The sequence below is a fragment of the Camelus dromedarius genome, chromosome 28 (assembly GCF_036321535.1).
Source record: "Camelus dromedarius isolate mCamDro1 chromosome 28, mCamDro1.pat, whole genome shotgun sequence".
NCBI lineage: Eukaryota > Metazoa > Chordata > Mammalia > Artiodactyla > Camelidae > Camelus > Camelus dromedarius.
Window position 1 is genome coordinate 27299146 of NC_087463.1, and position 22017 is coordinate 27321162.

General features: G+C 50.0%; 1 protein-coding gene across 8 annotated transcripts in view; it reads left to right on the forward strand.

The window, feature by feature from the left end:
• ATP9B (ATPase phospholipid transporting 9B (putative)) overlaps positions 1–22017 on the forward strand; it is a 155698-nt gene that overhangs the window by 105612 nt on the left and 28069 nt on the right. For all 8 annotated transcript variants that reach the window (XM_031441712.2, XM_031441713.2, XM_031441714.2 and 5 more), the window contains 3 exons: positions 789–931; positions 8330–8442; positions 10779–11027. In XM_031441712.2, coding sequence (XP_031297572.2) covers positions 789–931; positions 8330–8442; positions 10779–11027 — 505 coding nt within the window. The remainder of the gene's footprint in view (positions 1–788; positions 932–8329; positions 8443–10778; positions 11028–22017) is intronic.

Consider the following 22017-nt stretch of genomic DNA (forward strand, 5'->3'; position numbering starts at 1 on the left):
CGTAACACGTGGTGTGTCCGCCTGGCACCGGCGGGTCTGGTGCCCGGGGGCGGGGGCCTCTGGAAGGACAGCGCTCTCCAAACAGGTACTCCGTGCCGGGCATCCTGTGGTTGTCCACGGGGCCGAGCATACCATCGCCCCAGCAGACAGGGTATGTGGGGTGATGGAGGGGCCCTGGCTGCGCCAGCTCAGGACTCCATGGCTCTGACCCTGAAACCCAAGCTCTTTGAGGCGGTCTGACCCACCTGCTCCCACCGTCACGTCCACACTGCCTTTCTGCCCCTCTAGCCAGGGCACCCGCCTGGCTCGGAAGCTGCATGCTTGGAGGACCTCCCGGCCAGTCCTGCCCCCAGAGCCTGTCTGGTCCTCCGCGGCAGGGCAGTGGTCTCCATGGGAAAGCATCCTGTCAGTTCTTGTAAAGCGGCGGATGGATATTAAGACCCATTTCAAATATTTATTCCCAGCAAGACACAGCCGATCTCCTTTGATGTGGCCTTCTCCCCTCCCGTCCCCTGGCCACAGTCCACCTTCCCCAGTACGACTGAGGTCACCCACAAGGCTGAAGGGCAGCCTGGTAACCCACCTGCTGTCCCCTGCGAACATGCTCTGGGCTGTAAAAAGGTCTGTTGACTTAAATGTCTACACATTGCTTTATTTTAGTCTAAAACTCGGTATGACCTACTTCACATAAAATTAAAGACACCGCATGTAAGTGAACAAGTCTGTACGGAAACAGTGAATGTGAAGTATTGGGCTCCCTAACGACCACGGTGGGTTTTGTCTGGCAGCTTGCGCGTGAACCTGGACATGGGCAAAGCCGCATACGGCTGGATGATCATGAGGGACGAGAGCATCCCCGGCACCGTCGTCCGGACCAGCACGATCCCGGAGGAGCTGGGGCGCCTGGTGTACCTGCTGACAGACAAGACAGGTACGCTGCCAGCTCCTCAGCAGGGGCAGCCCCAGCGCGTGCCCGTGTGTGTCTGGGGGGGTGTGCGCGTGTGTGTGCACGTGCGTGTGTGTGTGCAAGACAGTGCTGAAGTCACAGTTGGAATGTCCCAGGCTCTGCCCTTGACCCTGGCCTCCCACTCCTCTTCCTCTTCCAGCATTCCGGGATCATCAGAATTAGCAAAATGTTACATTCTTGGAGACTTAAAACATGTGTTTCTGCATTTTGAGTTTTCCACAGCCTTACGGTGGTTTTTCCGTTTAACTGCCTTTATTACACCTCTCTAGTGGATTCCTAAGGGCAAAAATGGCTTGTTCATCACAGAATGATGGTTGTGAGCAGTTAGAAGAAAACAACAATTAATAAGCCACGTGAACTTGGTATTTTAACAGTAACGTTCTCCGAGAGATTCTTCCTACAGATGACCTAACCACCGTGAGATTCCGTGCCCCAAGTTCTCTGTCTTTACTTCCTTTTTTTCATCAAAGAATTTTTGTCAGTTCTAACATACCAAATAAAAGACTAATTGAAACCAGTACTGTAGGAAAAGCCACATCTAAGGTTAAAACTCTTCTTGACTGACTGAGTCATGGTTTAAATTCCCAGTAACTCTTAGCAAACTAGAAATAAAATAATATTTGTGTAAATGGTAAATTCAATATTATTTTTAATAAACCATTAAAAATGTCCTCTTTTGGAAGAAGACACACCTGCAGCCACATTTTTGTTTAGTATTTGTCACTCCAGCCACCGCAGTGAGATGGGAAGTAGAAATGAGACACGCAGCCAGGAGAGCAAATATTTCACAGATAATGACCAACCAAGGAGATCGACTGCTGAAATCAAGAAATCTGCAGTGGCCGGTCACAGGTTAAAACAGCAAAGCAGTAGAAGCAGCTCCCTTATGTGCGGAGTAGACTGGAGGAGGGAGACCTGTCCACAGCACCAGGGCCCCGTGCAGCGTGTGGACGGACACGGCCTTGGGGAGCAGCGGGGTGTCTGTGAGGAAAGGGCCGGAATCAGGGGGCCCGTGCTGTGGTCCCTAGCGCACTGTGTTCCCAGGAATTTGTACATCTGCTCCAGTCCAGTCAGGACCCTGTCCAGCTGTGTTTGGCTTTGGTTGGGACTTGTCTTCCTGGGACGCTGAGGAGTTGCCCTGTAAGTAACGCTCGGACGTCAGGGGGAGTCAGAAATGACAGCCTCAGGGCTCAGGGTCAGGGGTAGACGAAGAAAACGCCTTCACAGCCTCCCTTCCCACCTCGCTGCGCTGATGGGGAAATTTACAGACTAAGTCTCCACCAATACTGGAGAACAGTACCGTTTGAGGGTGCAGAAATTGAGTTATTTCTGGAAAACAGCTGGAGAAGCCAGAGGACAGCCAACTCAAACTCGGAATGGCTCCTACAGAGATTCTAGAGAAATGCAGGGAAGTGTCTCCAGAACAGAGTCCTGAAGAAATCCTGAATTTAAAGCCAACAGGGTTGCCAGCTGAGGAGACCCGGCCTGGTCTCCCCTGACACGTGTAACCGAGACCAGGGGCCACACGTGAAGTCTAGAGGGACAGGAGAACTGTCCCCAAGAAACCAAATTCAGTGGTTGTCCCCCCTAGAAACCCTAGCGGAGCACCAGGAAAACTTTTAGAATTGTAAGAGTTTTATGATATATAAACTCAGTACCAGAATTAAACCACATTTCTGTACACCAGTCAGGACACTTAATTCTGCAGATGCCAATTACAACAGCAAAAAAAAGTTCCAAGTAATCAAACATAAATTTTAACACAGAATATGTCAGACCTGTCTGGCTGTATGCTGTTAAAGTTTGAAAGACCTTACAGGGAGCTCATTGAATGGAGAGGTTCGCTGTTTTCATGAGTAGGGCATCTTAATGTGATAAAGGATCATTCCTCCCCACATTACAAAGACCTGACATGTTTGCAAGCACAGGGTGCATCAGGAACTTTTGTTCAGAGCTGGTGGGCATGTTACCTGGCCCCCCTTGTAAAGCAGATTTTGGCTTTATCAGTCAGTGCCGCCTCCTCACGCCAGCATCTACCCCCTAAGGAAACATCTGCACCAGGAGACACATGAGACTTGTTCTGGCTACAAAGACGAACTGAGTGTATCACACAAAAAGCCCCCCCAGGGCAGTGGATAGACTGCGCTGTCCTTACGAGAGCACTGAGCAGCAGTGACCACCAAGTGCAGAGCTTTGCCTCCCCTGGGGTTGATGCCGAGGAAAGCCCCGAGCTCCACGGGTGTTGGGGGGGGCCTTCCTCTGCGGGGCAGGGGGCGCTGTGCTGCCCCCGGCCTCGGCGCCCACACCAGCCGCCTTCCTGCACCACCTTTCAGAGGCCTCCTGTGGTCGCAGGACGGTCGTGCTTGTCCAGGAGGAGCAGGTCTTGTCTGGATCATGAGTGCTTTTGTGGCCGTTTGACGTGTGCATGTAACGCTCCTGGAAGGAGACCGACTCTTATTTCATCTTCATTTATGAGCAGAAAGCACACGCCCGAGAGCAGTGTAAACCGGAGTCTCTGCGTCTCTGGCTGTTTGAAATCAGAAAGTAAAGGTTTTGTGACCTTCATCCATCCTCAGAAGACTGATTTTTTATTTTGCATTTTAAACAAAGCTGAGATTAGTACTCTGCTCTGGGCTCTTCCATTTTTCTTTGTTGAATTTTCATGACACTGGGGCGAGGAGAAGTGGATTTTGCCCGGAGTCATAAAGGCAAAACCTCCTTTTCCCCACGTTTACTCTGCTGCTTTTAAAAGGCAAAAACAGTGCTTCTTATGGTTTTTAGCTTAATAAAGTATCTTGGTTCCTGAGATTTAAAAAGAATCACAAAAAAAATGTGTAAAATATATTAAAGTATTTGCATCTTGATTTCTGAATGGCCGTTTTGTGCTGGGGTCACTGGGGAAATTCTCACCATCACTTTCTGATGTTGAAGCCGAGTGGAGTCATTTACACTATTTTTAAAATGTTCTGACCTGGAGTTTTTCAGGCCCTTTCTCAGTGATCCCACGGCGGGTGGGCGCCTGGGCGGGGGGGAGGGGGGCGGTGTGCGGACATCTCAGTGGCCGGGCGTTAGCCGGGCTGGCTAAGAGGGAGCTGTTGTGGGGCTCCGGCCGTTGCTGCACAGAGTGAGGCGGCCCCCATCCGACGGAAAACCCTTCGGTTCACAACGAGCTTTGTGACGAGTCGTGTCCATGGCGGCACGCTGGCGTTGGCCACAGCGGGACAGAGAACGAAGCAGCCCAGTGACTGCCTTACAGTTTCCTTGTGTGGATGAGGAAGCGATGTGGTATAATTAGGTGTGATTGGAGCGCACGCTTCCGGTAAGATCTGAAATTAATGATGTTGCTATAGTGACACATCTGCAGCCACCAGTGCGTGAAACATAAAGTAATTCACTCAACAAGAGCCGGCGTCTGTTAGCTGCCAGGGCGCGGAGCGTATTGACGCTGACCAGAAATACGAGACGTTCTGTGATGAACGAGCAAACGATGCTGAAACTGGAGGACAGATCATTTGTGCTTCATCTGCCGGAGAACTTTCATCTTCCCCCTGGTCGCGCTGACAAAGCCATTGTTTAAAGAACAATGCCTCAGAGAACTCATAAATTTTAAAACTTAACTCAGGTGCAGCCTATTAAAGCAATATATTAATTCCTTTGTTCAGAGTTTTTATCTTCACGTGGAACGAAGCCATTACTGAAACACCCACTGAAACAACAGGTTTTAGGACTCGTGTTAATTGTAGCATCCATTACCCATCATGCCATGTTGTTTAGACTCGAATCACACGGAAGCCTCGTGGGCTGGCATCATCGTGGGGGAAGCGTCGCTTCCATGGTTTCCAGGGCCCCAGAGCTGCCGCCTCTCGGGGGTTCGGAGTGTCCTGCAGCCTCTCCCCACAATGTCTCCAGTTACAAGAGCACAAGCCGTCCTGCTGGGGCAGTTGCTGCTGAGCCGTGTGCTCGGACGCGAGATGGACGTCGTGCTCCAGCTGGGACATCCACACACGCGATCTTCCGAGAAAGCCTCACACACAGCAGAGAAGACATGTGACTTCTCATTAAACGATGTCAGATATGTTTTATTTGGATATGACCTTTACAGTTTGGTAAATCAGTCTTAGTCACTTAGAAGTTTTGTTTCCATTCCTTCATCTTAAGGTCTAAGTAGCTGTGGGGTTTTTGTTGGTTGGTTGGTTGGTGGGGGGTGGTGATCAGGTTTATTTATTTATTTATTATTTTTTAAGGGTAGCCCTGGGGATGGAGCCCAGGACCTCACGCATGCTAGGCACGTGCTCCACCGCTGAGCTGTGCCCTCCCCATGGCCGCTGATCTGCATGGTCACCACTTTGCTTGACTAGAGTCTTCACAGGAGGTCTGTGCCGTCCAGGCAAGCTGCCTGCCCTGTGATGAAGGTCCTCTCCTGTGACGAGGTCACATTGGGGTCTGAAGCCAAATCACAGTCTCGGGAGATCTGATCAGAAAGCTTGCATCTGCTGCTCGGACGTCTGCTCCATGTGTCTGGGAGTCACCTCTGTCACCACCCTGAGAATGGTCCCTGGGGGAGTTTTTCCCTGGAAACTAATTTCCTCTTTGCCTGCTTGGCTCGTTGTAGTTCACAAAACCCTGCTTCATTAAAGAACTACAGCTTTTTCTTTTTTCCAGAAATCCAAAACAAGCCTTTTGTTGAAAGGCACCTGTGCGTGGAGCTGTCGTGGTGCCCAGTGGGGTGTGAGGCTCTGTGACGTGGCGGCCTACCAGCCCCCCTGCCGCAGCTGGCCCTGCCCTTCACAGTGTTTCCAATTTGGGACGTACCAACTTCTGCTGATTTAAGAAGACACATGTTGTAGAAACCATCAAATGACAAATCACAAGAATCATTTAAGATAAGACTTGAAAAAATTTTGCATTACTGACTCTTTTAATACCTGGTTTAACCTTACACTTCTCTGCTGTCCAAGAGGGCCCGGAAGGTCGGGGACTAGCACTGACTGTCCCCCTCAGCACTTTGCAGAGTCAGCTGCACAGTAAAAACATCACTGAAATTTTAGAAAATATTTTTATGATTCATCTTAATACGTTAAGTAGTTGTACGAGACGCATAAAGGAATGTTAGCATAAATATTCCAGTTTCTGTGACCCAACAGAATGTGAGCATACTTGTTTAAAGGGTAAAATGACAAATCTTTTCTTGTTTATTTGATGGGAAATGCTAGTCATTTCTTTAGATACGTCATTTTGAGCCACGTGAAACATGGTTTTTCAGCAACTTAGACATTTCAGCGATACAGCGGGTATCACGACAGCGTCTGGGTCAGTTGGCTGTCACTCAAGCACTCGGCACAGCCATGGTGCTGCCTCCACCACAGCCGGAGAGCGGACTCAGGCTCTCCCTCCCCCTGCCCAGCCTGAGTTGACCGCCAGGGATTTGCCTGTTCTGGATGCATCACAGAAACACAGCCGTACGTTGTGTGGCCTCTTCCGACCGGCTTCCTTCACTCAGCACAGCATTTCGAGGTTCATCCACGTGGTAGCCTGTGTCAGTGCCTGGGCTCTTCTTATTGCAGAATAACATTGCACTGCACGGATGTACCATATTTTATTTATCCATGCATCCGTTGGTGGACATTAGAGCTGTTTCTGCTCTTTGTCTACAATGAATTATTCAAGGTGCTAGCCAAAGCAATTGGGCAAGAAAAAGAAAAAGACATCCGTATTGTGAAGGAAAGTGGAGCTATCTGTGTGACATGGTCTCTGTGTAGAAACTCCTAAGGAATCCCCTAAAAGTCTGTTATAAGATAGACGACTTGTTGCTGGTGACATTATGTAATATAACCTCAAGTTTAAGTTAATTATTCTTTATTTAATGAAACTGGCATAACCAGAAAACCCTTTAAATGCATTTCTCATGTAGCTTTGATTATGTTAATCAAAGGAGCCATTTGTTCAGGGCGGTAGAGGGGCTGCATAGAGTTTTGTAAAAGGCAAAATTTGTGAAGCTAACGTGTGTCCCTGACGGGAGCTGCTCTTTGAGATTTAAGGAACTCTGATACATTTTGTACATTCTTTTGACAGGGCTTATCAAACAGCCTCTAAAATAATCACTGTAAATTGTAGACTCTCCTTTGACTTTGAAACGACCTCTGTGCCTGATGGGGGTTCTGTCAGATGAGCTGTTTTGCTGTGAACGTGAGTCCTCACAGGCGTGTGTGGAGTCGGAGAGGGGTGTGTAAACACTCCGTATTGTACTTTCTGCATCACGTGAGCCAAAGAAAACAAGAATTAGTATTTTCGAATGTTTTGTAGCCACGTGAAAAGTCCAGCTCGTGCTGTGATCGCTCATCTGTCTGTGTTCACACTTACAACTTCGTCAGTGTCAGTGGACAGTCCTTCTCTGTGCTTTGAAACAAGCGCAGAGACCCCAGGGAGGCCCCGGACCTGCAGGTCCGCGGGGCACTTGCCCCGTCGCCCTCCTGCTGTGAAACCTGGGAAGCAAGAACCTGTGTTGTGCGATTATTTCCAGGTGAGGGGATGCACGTGGAGCGTTCAGGTCTCCTTCAGAGCCAGGAGGTGAATGACTCTGAGTTTATGTGCCACTTTTAATGAAAATTCACCGAGTTTTTAAATGTGTGACGTCATATCTGCCTCCCCTTCTTTCTGTTCATGATGGCACTTCACCGCATTGGTTGTGTGTCTTTTTGATACACGTGAAGCTGAAACCAGGAAACCTCATAAAATTGACCTGCTGTGCTCCTCAGGGTGCCTTGATTCACCCCAGGAGAGAGGGCGTCCCAGCTCCCGCTCCCCTGGGGTCTGGCCGGGGGCGCCGGGGCCTGAGGACAGAGGAGTAGGGCCTCACCGGTTGGAAACCAGCTCAAGAGAAGGTGCCTTTCCTTTCTCACCTCCTCTGCCTGCGTACAAGCGGACGCCAGGCGTTAAACGCATTGTTTTGTTCAATGAGAAATACTTCATTTTTCAAAATAGGTTTATTTGGAAGGGTCAGATGCGCTGATTTGGGCTGGGTGGGTCCACGGTCTGGAGTGTGGACACGTGGTTCCCACCCGTCTCTCTCAGACCGGGCAGGACTTGCATCTGTACAAATAACAGACTGAACTGAAAGGCAGACTTTCCTCACAGACTAGAGCCCATCCCGTTCTCAAGAGTTACCAGAAAGGGAGCCTGACGTTCTGGGAGGAAAGTTCTGGTCTCACTAGTGGAATGAACGTGGAGGCGGTGCAGAGAACGCCTGCAGGAGCGCATGGCTGGGGCGGGAGGACGTCCAGCTGGACAGAGGCCCAGCGGGCTGCACCCTCACCCGCGGCCAGGCCGCCCATGCTGACCGCGTCCTGGTCACTTCTGTCACAGGAACCCTCACCCAGAACGAGATGGTGTTTAAGCGGCTGCACCTGGGCACCGTGTCGTACGGGCCAGACACGATGGACGAGATCCAGAACCACGTGGTGGATTCCTACTCGCAGGTGAGCAGGCTCCGGTCGGTCCTGTCCGTGATCCGTCCCCGCCCTGTCCTCCTGATGTTCTGAAGTCAGATTCGAACATGCTTTCACATTATTTCATCTGTAAACGCTTTGTCCATGTCTCCAATAGGTTTTTTTTCTTTTTAACAAAAGCTGAATCTTGTGTTTTCCACCGGAGCCTTGGAGGTGCCCCCAAGGGTACAGAACAGGACTCCTTTCTTTCCCGTAAGGGCGCAGCCTAGCAGCCCAGCACCTGGCGGACACTTTGCAGCAGGAGTTCTTGGCGAGGGCGTCTGGAGTCCTCCTCCCTCCAGGCTCTCCTGACGTCCTTCGTCCCAGGGCCCCGTGTGCACAGGTCCCCTTGAGATGAGCGGTGGGTTGGCGGCATGGGCGGTTTCCCGTTTATCTCAGGCCTTGTGGTTTCCGCGGCCCCGTCCCCAAGTGGAGCTCGTGTTCCACTCACCTGGATTTCCTCCTGCTTGTCACATAGCCTGGAACCACCAATTCTGTGCAAACCCCGCAACCCAAGGGAAAGAGTCTGAGTGACGGCGTGTGGGCTGCCATCCTGTTGAGTCTCTCCACCTCCCTGGGGACTTGTGGAGCTGCCACCCCCGTGATGATGTCAGGGTGTATCAGGTGGAAAGTGCAGGGTGCCCACGGGGGTGACAGCTCAGGCCCCTGGACGACCTGCGCACGGAGGCCGGTGCCCGCGGTCTCTGGTTTCCAGCCCGACTTTGCGCAGACTGGCCGGAATCACACTCACCCTCACGGTTCTTCCCCGACACATCTCCGGGGCCGGTCAGCCTCGTGCTCACCACCCCTTTGGTCTGTAACACGCGGCCGGGCGTGTACTCACTGCGCCTGTGAGATGCCGTCTAGTGAAAAAGTCTGATTGGTGTGTATGTTTGTTGCACTTGTGACTGGACACCCCCAGCCCACTGCCACGCACAGGCATTCAAAACCAAGCACTTTACTAGTTTGGACGTCATTCGTTTTAACACAGAGTGTTTTGTAACTTGGAATATTTATTAACGGAAGACGAGATTCAGAGGAGCAGGAGTAAGACTCCTTCTTGTCATCTGTGTCTGCGTTATGCAGTACCAAGTAACGTCCGGTGTTTAAAACCTTAACTTACGTTTTCCACAAATACGATTTCAATAGCTCCAAATAAGTTACTTTACTAGGAAAAAAAACTAAAGGCAGAAGAGATGAGCCATTGTTACAAATACAGGAAGTAATATTCCATCTAAGGAGAATTGTAATAATCTTCTTCACTAAAAGCGATGTGGTGGTTAGCTGGTTAGACGGCACTTTTCCTGTGAAACCGAGTTTATTCCTTCTGTTCTGTCTTGTTATTGAGGTGGCAGCAGTCTGCTAGTTCCGCCGGCGTTCACGGGTCTGTAGCACCCAATGCTTCCCCACTGGAAGCGTTTGGTGGCACAGGGCATGATCTCCAGTGGGTTGAAAGAACTCAGTGGGAGATGAAGTCACAGCCAGCGCTGAACGTAACCACGGAGGCTCTGCCTGGCGGTGCGGGCTGAGGCCGGTGTGGGGTCACGGGGACCAGCTGAGCAGAGAGTGACCCCCTCGTTAGCCAGCGCTGCATTCTGGCGGGCAGAGCAGGCGCAGTTTGGTGGCTGCACAGCCGCCCAGAAGCGCGACAGGCTTTCTGGGGACTGTTGTGCGTTTCCCTGAGTTCAGGGGGAGGTGTTCGCCAGGCCTCGGAGTTGGGGGCCCCCAACCCTCCCCCGCGGAGGAGGCGGCATGGAGTCAACCCCTTCGCGGGCGGAGGCCAGGCCGACGGGCCAGGCTGAGCGGAGGGCTGTTTCCCCAGGATGCAGCGGTTCCTGCGTCTGAAAAACAACCAGTGACTGCTACTGCGGGCTGCGTGAAGTCACGGTTTTAAGGGGACTTTCAGAAACATTTTCCCCCTGCTTTTATGCACATTTTATGCACATTATACCATTTTGTGCACGGCTCTTTTTAAAGGAAAATGAAAGCAGTTGTGAGCATTCCATTCCATTCTGTTAACCGTGCTTCTAGAAGCAATGAATAAACTGAAATTATTAAGGGCTTAGCAGATCAGTGCCACGCCTGAGGTGCATCTGGTAAAAGGAGGCGGTCAGACTTTGAATCCGAAACAAGTATTTTGGTGTACTTGACAACCAGGACGTATCAGAGCGCTTCGTAGGTATGAGGACAAAAGAGCGACTTGTCCCACTGCCCGCCCACTGGGAAGTGTCACCTGAGCCGCCTCTTTTAGCCCTCACTAGTTAGGAGTCACGTTTGTTAATAATTCCGACACCAGCTCTGCTGCTTGGTCTCTCTCTCTCTGACAGACGCATTCTCAAGCCGGTGGAAACACCACCAGCTCGACTCCACCGAGAAAAGCCCAGTCTTCGGCTCCCAAGGTTCGGAAGAGCGTGAGCAGCCGGGTACACGAGGCGGTGAAGGCCGTGGCCCTATGCCACAATGTTACCCCCGTGTATGAGTCCCGAGCGGGCGCGGCCACGGACGCCGAGTTCGCCGAGGTGGACCAGGACTTCAGTGACGAGAACCGCACCTACCAGGCCTCCAGCCCCGATGAGGTCAGTCGGGGCCCGGCCGGTGTCGTCCTCCAAGTGTGGATGCCTTGGGCTCGAGGCCCGGGGAGCAGATTTTCGTGGGGTGGGGAGGGGCTGCGCCGTAGTGTTGATGCTCTAGACGTAGCGCAGGAGGTCGTCCCGTTCTCCTGGCGTGACCTCCGGCCTGACCGACGCCTTTCGGACGTGTGTCCACGCATCTCAGAGCGTCTTAGGCACAGGAGGAACCACAAGAGAAATCAGGCAGCTTACTGATTCCATAAACTGATTTGTAACCAAGTCCGGTTTTAATAAAATCCATGGGCTACGTCACCCAGTACTTTCTTATCTCCAAATGAATCATCGGGTTTGCAGGTTGAATTTCCAGTTATTTTTGCAGAGTTTAGATACAGTGTATCTACTTTGAAAGGGAATTGGATGTAAATATTTCAAAAATCTGCAGACGACAGAAATGGTAAAATCCTACATGTGGTAAGTCAGTCATTTCCAACTCGACATCAGTCATCCTTTGCTTTTTAGGCTGATAAGAGTTACTATTAAGTTAATTTGTCCAGTTCCTGTACAGTCTTAGTGTACTTTATATAGTTTCCCTGTGTGCTCTTTGCTCTCAAAGTTCAGCAGACATTTCTGTAAAGTAATCCAACCAAGCACGCCCGGGGTGTACGCCGACAGACTTCTTCAAGTACTTGATAAAACTGGCTCCTGTAAGTAAATAACCCCTCAAGAAAGTACTGCTAATCGTAGTCTTAAAAATCTGGCCTCATGTTTTAAAGAGAAGAGCCTGTTGATCCCCATTAACAAGTTCATTTCCAAAGAGAACAGCCTCTGGGTAACAGCGCCGCCCCGGGAGGGCCGCGGTCGTGCCGAGAGCGGAGGCCCCGCGCACGGGCCAGTCCCCGCTTGTGCCCCGGGCCGAGCAGCGCACACTCGGCAGTGACACCCTCCTGTCACCACGAAGCCTGCCGCCTGCGTGCCAGCGGGTCCCGTTCCCAAGGTGCCCTCGCGCCCTCATCCGCGGGCCCAGGGTTCTTAATCTTGTCCACTCCACGAGTTTTGTTTCAGTTTTGTGTTTGTCATTTTCTACATCCATGCTCAGTTCTGGAAACGCTGATTATGCAGTCGGCCTGTGTGGGGCTGGACATCTCTCCATTCTCAAAATCTGAAAACCCAGTAAGTCGCACCCACAGCCGAGAACCCCTGCATCTTGTGAATCCCTCCTTTTGACGTCCTTTCTGGGTAAAAGACAAACGTTGCCGTGTGACAGAAGCAGGTGAGCTCTCGGCTGTGCACCACCCCCGGCCCAGGTGAAGCCCCGGGGCCCGGGTGCCGTGTCTGCCTCCCTGACACCAGAGCACCAGGAGACGCCCTGGGGACCTGCAGGCTCGGCTGCACGGAGCTCCTGCCACTGTTTGTTTTGAAGCCAGATTTATTTCTGAAACTTCAGTGATATAAGTTTTACCTTATTTTTTTTGATTAAAGTATAGTTGATTTACAACATTATATGAGCTACCGAGTACAGTGTAGTGATTCACGGTGTTTAAAGGTTATGCCCCGCTTGCGGTTATTATAAAATATGGGCTGCGTTCCCCGTGGCCTCCAGTACGTCCTTGAAGCTTATTTATTTTCACACAGTAGTTTGTACGCCTTATGCCCCATGTTGACCCTCCCCCATCCCACTCCCCACCAGTCACCTTTGGTTTGTTCTCTATATCTGTGAGTCTCTTTCTGTTTCATTATAGTCACTGGAGTATTTTTTAGATTCCACATAAGTGCCGTCATACACTATATGTCTCTGTCTGGCTTACTTGACTTAGCATAATGCCCTCCAGGTCCATCCATGTTGTTGCAAATTGCAAAATTCATCCTTTTTTATGGCTGAGTAGTATTCCATTGTACAATTACACCACATCTTCTTTATCCAGTCATCTGCTGATGGACACTTGAGTTGCTTCCACATTTTAGCAATTGTAAATAATGTTGCTGTGAACATTGGGGGGCCTGTATCTTTTCTGATTTTTTAGATACATACCCAGGAGTAGACTTGCTGGGCCATTTGGCAGTGCTAGCTTTCTGAGGAACCTCCATCCTGTTTTCCATAGTGGCTGCACCAGCTCACATCCCCGCCAACAGTGCACGGGGCTCTCTTTTCTCCACATTCTCACCAACACTTACTCTTCCTGTTCTTTTTGATAACCGCCATCTGATAGGTGTGAGGTCATACCTCGTGGTTTTGATTTGAATTTCTCTAGGATTGGTGTTGGTGAGGTTCTTTTCATGTGCCCGTAGGCCATTCTGCCTGTCCTTTTTGGAAAAATGTCTATGCAGGTCTTCTGCCCATTTTTTAATAGTGTTGTCGGGTTTCTTTGATGTTGGGTTGTACAAGCTATTTATGTCAATGGTTTCTTCTGCTGTGCAAAAGCTTTTAAGTTTAATTAGGTCCCAGTTTTTTTGCTTTTATGTCCTTTGCTTTAGGAGACAGATTCCAAAAAATACTGCTATAATTTATGTCAGAGAGAGTTCTACCTGTGTTTTCCGCTAGTTTCATGGTTTCTGGTGTTGTGTTTAGGTCTTTAATCCAGTTTGAGTTTATTTTTGCGTGTGGTGTTAGAGAATGATCTGATTTCAGTCTTTTACACAGAACTGTCCGGTTTTCCCAGCTCTTGACTTTTTACAAGAAATTGTCTGACTCTAACTGAAATAAACCAATTTAGAGATTACGATACGTTGTTAGTCATAGAAGAGCTTAAAGGTGGTGAAAAAACAGCCAGAAAGATGAAAGCTTGCTTTTATAAAACAAGGAAAGCTGAGAACAGCTCCCCACTCCTGTTGGGTCATCCATCCCAACAGAGACGTGTCTACGAACCTGCCACCTCCTCGCTCCCTGTGTCACTCCTGCCACGACCTTGGGGTACAGGTCACCAGGGACAGGATGCTCCTCAGAAGGGGACACACCACCCCCTTTTTCTTGCAAGAAAGGGTTGTTTTTCGTACCCTAACATTATAGAAAGTCTTTCTAGCTCCATGTGATTGCATGTTGGAAACATGTTGTTTCCCAGTCCTGAGGATGGGAAACAGACCACAGATATTTCCCAAGGAAAATTTTACTGAAAGTTTTAAATACTGCATTACATTATTTGCCTTATTACTTGCCAAAAATAAAAGCAAATTTTGTTGAAAGTACATGGGCTTTTTCAAAGTGATAACACTTTTGATCTGTTAAGAATTCACGACAGAGAGGGGGTTCATTGGTTAGAAGATTTCCAGAACTAAGTTGGAGGTGCTAATCTTGTATTTAAAATTTTTTAGTTTAAAGTTTCTTCCTGCTTTGAAAATTGGACAGTGATCAAAAGTGGCAGCCGTTGAATAACCTGTGAGAAGTCCCCAACCCTGAAAGCGAGGAGAGCAGACGTCACCGTAGCCACCTCTGGCACAGCGTTTGCAGGTCCCCGGAGGCTATGGGGACATCTGAACGCTCGCTACTTGGCTTACTGAACTTTGCTGCAGTCGACTGACAGATGATGGCATTGTCGCCCCGTCACTGAAGTACTGTTTTAGAAGCATTTTTGATTAAATAAGGTGCTCAGACCACTGCACCCTGGAGCTGCATTCAGGGAGCTGGCTGGTGCTGTCTGTTCGCCCCCCAACCCTGACCTGTCGCAGCGAATGCAGCTCAGAAGCAGCCCTGCTGCGCGGGAGGCGTAACCGGGGCCGTCGGTTCCGCCCAGCACCCCCTCGGTCGCGCCTGCCTGTCTGTGGCGCTGGGTCTCTCGGTCTGTGGAGGGAGCGTGCGAGGGGTTGTTGCTGTGCTGCTGCCATTCTCCACCTCCCCTTCCCCGAAGACGGAGAGGCTCTTCTGCCCGGCCTGTGCGTGCGCACCGTGAACTGTACCGATGGCGGAGTCGCGGGGAGCCAGGCGCCAAGGACCCGCGGTGCTGAGGACTTCTGGTTCTTCACATGCAGGGAGTGCTGGTCCGAGCGAGTCGGTGATTTCACATTCAGCGTGTGGCGCCTACTTAGGCCCTGATCACTGTTTCTTCTGATAAGTGATCGATCTTTCATTTTCTCCAGGAGAGCAGGAAGGCTTGCTCGCCTGTCGCTTTGTGTCTGCAGCCTCAGCAAAGCAAACTCCAGCTTGGCCACGTGCAGTGTTCCCGGGAGCTCCCGGGCAAGTGAAAACCCAGCCCTCGCGAGCCGTGTGTCCCGCCAGTGCAGGAAGCTGAGCCAGCCAGCATCCCCACCGGCACTGGCCCCGTGTCAGCTCAGGAGGCCGGGCCTTGGGCAGGGGAGCGAGGCCCAGGGCCACACAGCCTCCTCGACCGCTGGCCCCTTTGGTCCCGAGAGACTGATTGGCTGTGATGTGTGACAACTGCTGACACTTGTTAATTTGCTGTTTGTAGGTAACGCTTTTTCTCCTCTGGCCACATCGTCTCACATCCGTTAAGTTCTGCATTAATATTATTTCAGGGCGTACCTGTTGCCACGTGGGCCTTCGTGTGCCAGCAGCAGCTAAAACTTATGACGAATCATAAGCAGATTATTTAAAAGCAGAAGAACATCCCTTCCTTAACAGCATTGCTTTTGGATTTACCGAAGTAAGAAGTGCGCTCTAATGTATGCAGCATGCTGTAGCCTTAAACTCACCGTATCGTGTGTGTTTATTGAAGCAGGACTAATTGTGGTGTGTCGTCAACATGTTTGTGGGGAGTAGATCCCCGTCGGTGACGTGAGCCCTCCTCCGTGGCCCTTAGGAGAAGGGCAAAAAGCATCCACTCAGCCAGTGTGGGGATTGATTGGCAGTTTTCCAGGCGGTCAGACTGCATTTTATGTTCGTAATTCTATTAAATTATAGCAGTGATGGTAGTACCACAACTGAGAGTGAAGACGTGTCGGTGATGGATTGTGACTTATGAAGTGCGTGGTAGAAAACGTGTCCCTCAGCACAGCTGACAGTGCTGTGCGTACAGCTGCGGATACAACAGAGAAGTTTCCCCCAAGCGCTTCAAGAGTAATAGCACAGAAATTTCTGAACAGTGGAATTATATAGAAAAATTAATAATGGAATCTTGCCCCGCATTATATTTCCTGTCACTTGTTAGGACTCGTGGAAATATCTTCCCGTCCTGGGCACTTAGCCTGGAGAAGTGTGAGCGTGAACAGACTTCCTGTGACAGAGGTCAACCTCAGCTGCTACAGTGTGACCTGTGGGTGAGATGAGGCTCAGGCTCCCACTTAAATATATTTTTTACATTTACATTTTAATTATTTTGGCCTTTGTATTATTGTCAATAATCACATCGTTAGAAATTTCCAAAGCTAAGTGAGAGAAACAGTCATTCTTACATGGCCTGTGCCATCACTGAAAGCATCCAAAGGAAGCAAGAGAAGATGCCCCCCCGCCCGTGAGGTCCGCACCGGTGGGGAAAGCAGGCAGCAGTGTGTTAATTGCTCCCGAGATGAATTCTGAGCCAAAGACCTAGAAATGCCACCCACCCTCGGCAGCTTTCTTTCTGTGTGTGTCCTGTTAGAAGCACCATGCTTAGTGTCAACCTGACCCAGTGTGGAGGATGAGATCCTGAGAGGAGCCGTGGTTGGGGAGGTCAGAGGTCAGAAGAGGTCTCCATGTGAGCACTGGGCAGCTCCCACTCAGGCATCACCTACCGGGGGCAGTCACGAGACAGAAACTCCACCTTCACCAGCTGACATTGTAGGCACTGTCTTCGAAACCAAACCAAGGCTCTGTCTGGTAAGAATAAATGAAATAAACGAAGTTGGCATCCAACTACAAAGTTTAGAAGAAAAAGATAAAACCAAGCAAAGGAGGAGAAAGAAAAGATAAAGGAAAACATAAAAGTAATGATTGAGAAAACAGTAAATTCAAAAGCTGATCCTTTGAAAGGTAAATAAAATGAAAAAACTACTGGCAAAAATAGTAAATAATACAAAACAGTGTAAACTAAGTATGCACAGATAAAATTATGCATATTAATAGACAAATGAGCTTAAAGTTTTGTAAGAATATTAAATGCTAATATTGGACCAGTTTTATAGGTCAGTTATTTTGACCCACACGTAAGTCATAAGTCCTACACTATAAAAACTTTTCTGAAACAAGGAGAGAATTCCAGAGCCTTTTCAATCATTTTATGAATCTAACTTAATGCTAAATTCTACAATCTGACCAAAATAACACAAATATACCCACAATAAAAAAGAAATTTATGGATGAATCTTACGAACTAGAGATACAGAAATTCTAAAACATAATGCAAATAAATCAAACTTATGGTGTGTCGAAAGAACATGACCAAGTGGCATTTATTCTAGGTATACAAGAATGATTCATTATTGGAAAATACATTAGTATGGCTTTATGTCTGTAAGTTGGAGGTCACATGATAATCTCACTTCCATTAGAGGCTTTAAAAGCATTTAAGGTAAAAATTCAATACCCTTTCCTGACCTAAACAGAGTGCCCCCCCATCCAATAGTAGTGGATTTAAAATAGGAAGGTGCTTTCTCACCACGGTTCCTGACACCAGCCCTAAACCAGGGCTCGCTCACAGCAGGTGTGCTGCAGTCGGCCAGGCGACACGCGAGCAAGCCTGCCTGCCGTCACCTCTGCCACTTCACGTTGCCTGAAAGTTCCATCCAAGACATGTTTCAGGAAAAATCAACACAGCTGTTAAGAGGAAGTAACCACCTGCCCGTGATGAGGCTGCACCCCGAGCGCTCACAGACCCTCTGCAGAGCCACTGGGCCGCGCGGGACCTGAGCAGGCGGCCCTGGGGACAGCGAGAGTCGGCAGCTCCCTTCCACGGTGACGACAGCCTATTGCCCTGAGGACCACACGTACCCCGTTCGCAGAGCCTCAGCAGTAAAGACACTTGCCGTGCACTTACGGGGAAGCTTGTCGTGTGATCAGTAGCAGCAAACGCTGGTCTCTTCCTGCTGGGACTCGAGCGCTGTTCTGCCTCACCTGCATTTTAATTACGAGCAAAGCAAGACAGAAAATGCAATTATATCATAAAGTAAGGGCAAGGAAAGTTCTGTTTAGTTTTGTTTTTATGCCAGAACAGTTGTTCAGGTAATGGTCAACCCTGGCCACCCTGCAGAAATCCTGTGATGCCTGGATTTCTCTGAAACCTACTGAAGAATCTGTAGAATTAAAAATCCCCTTCCAATTGATTATATTATTCCTAAATAATGGGTCTGTTTTTAGAACAGTTCATTTGTATTACAGTTTTTTTCCTAAAAGTGTATGGTGTAGCATACGTTGTTTTCTAGGTTAAAGAACAGGTCCAGGGGGAGGGTACAGCCCAGTGGTAGAGCGCGTGCTTAGCACGCACAAGGTCCTGGGTTGGAATCCCAGTACTGCCATTAAATAAATAAATAAATAAACACTTAATTACCTCCCCCATGAACAGACAAAAAACACACACAGAAAGGAGCAGGCCCACATTCTCACACTAGACCCTCCTGTGAGCCACACTTTACCAGCACAGAGACCCCCGTGAGAGTGCCGGGCAGGAGCCCGCAGACCTGCTTCTGCAGACCTGGGTGTGCCCGCCCACGGAGAAGGGGGTGCGTGTTTCTGTGCAGCAGTGATTTCAGGTCTTCCCACCGGCCAGCTCTTTAACAGTCACCAGAACATCTCAGTGGTCTTATATCTCTTAAAGAAATTTGGTTTGTAGCTAGAACCCTTCCCACAGGAATCTCCAGGTCCAAGTGTCTCGAGTGGGAATTCTACCAAACATCTAGGAGGAGTAACACCAACTCTGTACAAACTCTTCCGAAGAATAAAAGGGGAAGAAGCACTTCTCAGCTCAGTTTGGGATGTTGATGCTAAACTGATGCCATAATCAGACCAAGGCATTACAAGAAAATTACAAACCAAAATCACTTATGGACACAGGCACAAAAGTCTGTTTAAAAATATAAGCAGATAAAACCCAACGAAGTCCGGGGTCTGATCCCAGGAGCGCAGGTGCAGCTTGGCAGTTGTGGGCCCCCTAGCATTGTAATTACGAGCAAAGCAGGCGGACTGAAGGGGAAACCCACGGGTCATTTCAGCAGCTTTGGGAGAGGGGGCGCCTGACCAACTCAACACTCATCCTTGATACAGTCTCTCAGTGAACTAGGAGTAAAAGAGAACATCTTCAGGAGCAGCTGTGAAAACCCCACACTTAACGTGCTGCTTAGAGGAGACGTGGTCGGGCTCCTAGTGTTTAGAACGAGGCGAGACGCGCCCTCTGGCCACACCTGCTCAGTCTCACCCAGAGTTCCTGGCCAGAGCTGTGCGCTGAGGAAAGAGAAGTAAAAGGCATACAGATCAGAAAGGAAGAAACAAAACTGTCTCTTTTTTTAACAGATGATATGATTGTCTCTGCAGAAAATCCCAAAGTCTCCATCAAAAAAACCCCACTAAAATTTACTAAGTAAATTTACCACGGCTGTGCGTTATGATAGCCGTATACAGAAATTACTTGTATTTATATACACTAGCAAAGAACAGTTACAGATTGAAACTTTAAGACAGATTGTTTATAAAGCGCCGAAAAACATGAAATAAGTAAGGACACACCTAGCAAAATATGTATATGATTTGTATGCTGACAAGTGTAAGACAGTGAAGAAAAATCAAAGACGGTCTGTGTACGGGAAGTACCTTGTGTTCATGGGTTGGAAGACTTTCTGTTACCAAGACGTCAATTGGCTTTCTTATAAAGATGCCATGGAGATCCAAAACAGGAAGGATTATCTGTAAATAAGCGGGGAACAACTGAACAGCCGTGTGTAGTACCACTCCCAGCCAGTAACACTCTCTCCCCATTACAGAACTAACTCAGACTTGTCATAGACCCACATGAAAAACTGAGAAGCATGGAATTTCTAAAAGAAAACATAGAAGTCAGTCTTTGTAGGCTCCAGCTAGGCAGTAATTTTGTAGGACACAAGCAGTACAAATTGTAAAAGGAAAAGTTGATAAATTGGACTCCAGGGTAAAAATCGTATGTTCCTCAAAAGACATTGTTAAGAAAATGAAGACAAAACACAGATGTGTAGGATACGTTTGCAAAATTCACATCTGGTAAATGACTGGTAACCAGCGTGTATAAAGAACTCCCCAAACCCAGGAATGGGACAGTAACCACCAGCTTAACCAGCAGCAGCAGATGTGAGCCGCTGTACCGCCCCAGCAGCTGTGAACACAGCCCGACCGGCCGGGGTGCAGGGGGCCTTTCTGCTTCCCGCGGGTGCCTGGCACTTGACGTGGAGAAATGACACTGGGAGTGCGCGTAGCTCCAGGGAGAGACCCAGAGTACGCTGGGCCAGCTCTTCACCCCCGGGCCCTCCCCGGGCCCAGGACGGCGCACGCGCTCCAGCGCACACGCTCCAGCGCTGCTGTGGTTACAGGTGCACTCCTGTCTGACGCGTCCCGTTGGGCCTCCCGCGGCCACGTCCCTCACACAAGACACTGAGTTCTCGCTGGTTCCAGGAGCGTCCTCAGTGCTGGTCCTGGGTGTAGAGCAGTGAACACGCAGACGTGGGGGCCTCGGGACACAGGGGTGCTAAGGCTGCTGGCCTCGATGTGCGAGTGTGACGTGGGGGTGACCCGGGAGGAGCTGGCCCGCGGAGGGGGCAGGAGGGCAGCGGGGGTCGTGGGGTGGGGGCGGCGGCTTCGCCGGCGTAGACTGCTTCCCCGGATCCGTGTGTGCGGGCTTCCAGGGAAGTACTTGGCTGGAGCGCCTGAACTCCCAGCCGTCTGCTCTGATCACTCGAGGGAGCGCTTCACGCCTCGTGGCAATGCTGTTCGTTCTGCGTTAGCAGGCGGCTTATGTGCTTTCGGAAGGTGTTTGCTTTCATTGCTGAAACATCTTTAGGAAGAAAACAGAGTCAAACTGTCAATACCTTAGAATTGTTCTTTCCTTTAATTTCTACACTTACTATCACTGGTTTTACGTAAGTTACTCCTAAGAGCCTTCGGAAAAGAGCGCCACTAGTGTATTTATTTCAGTTGTACAGAGAGCAGGGTCCTGAGCTCTGCGACATGACGGTGGAGCTGGAAGCTGGGAGACCCTCCCGCTGGCGTGGGCGGCGGGGTGGGGGTGCTGAGCCCGGGCAGGAGGCAGCGGCAGGTGCGCCGACGTTCCCCGGGTTCATGCCCGTCCTTCTGGGCTGTTTGTTTAAGGGCCTCTTCAGAAATGTTTAATTTTATATTCTCAGAATTCTGCCCAGCACTAAGCAGCCTGCGTCGCACTATAAAGAAAGCGTCTGTCGCGTGAGGACTTTGGATCCTCCTTCTGGTGGGCGTCGATGCTTACTCCCCAAAGTGATCGCTGACTAAAGACAGCTGGACGGGTGCCAGGCTTGGTGTCAGAACCAAACTGACTTCCGTGATAAGCCGCTGCCTCACGTGGGCTGTGAAGTGAAGCGTAGACTAGATAAGAGAGATGTGAGTCACCAAATATAGAAGGCGCACGTCCTGCCTGCGGCGGGGCACAGCCAGGTGAGGGGCGCTTGCAAGAAGATACAATTCACAGGTCAGGCTGTAATAGTAACCTTTCACTGTGCAAGCCAAAAATTAACTTGGGTATTGGCCCGTTTGCCGGTTACAGAGAAGTTGTGTGGGGAAAGCACGTGGAGTTTCACTTTCATTTTGCGCTCACAGTGGGCTTGCAGAATTGTCGCTCGGCCCCCAGGTGTGCTCTCGCTGTGCCAGCGTCCGCCTGCGGTTTCTTGGAGCCGTCGTCGGAGCGCGGTGCTGGCGCCCGAATGTAGCGCTGCAGCCTCGGGCGTGGCGGGCCCCGGCGCCCTGCAGCGTCCCGGGGGGGCACACCTGACAGCCAGCAGGCACGGGTTCCAGCTCGAGCTCCTCAGTGACTCACCGTGACGCTGAGCACGCTTTTCAGGGCCCAGGGTTGTCCTTGTTCCTCTAAGCCAGCAGCTCAGCCCCCGGAGCAGAGCAGTTGCTGCTGACAAACCACCCAGGACTGGC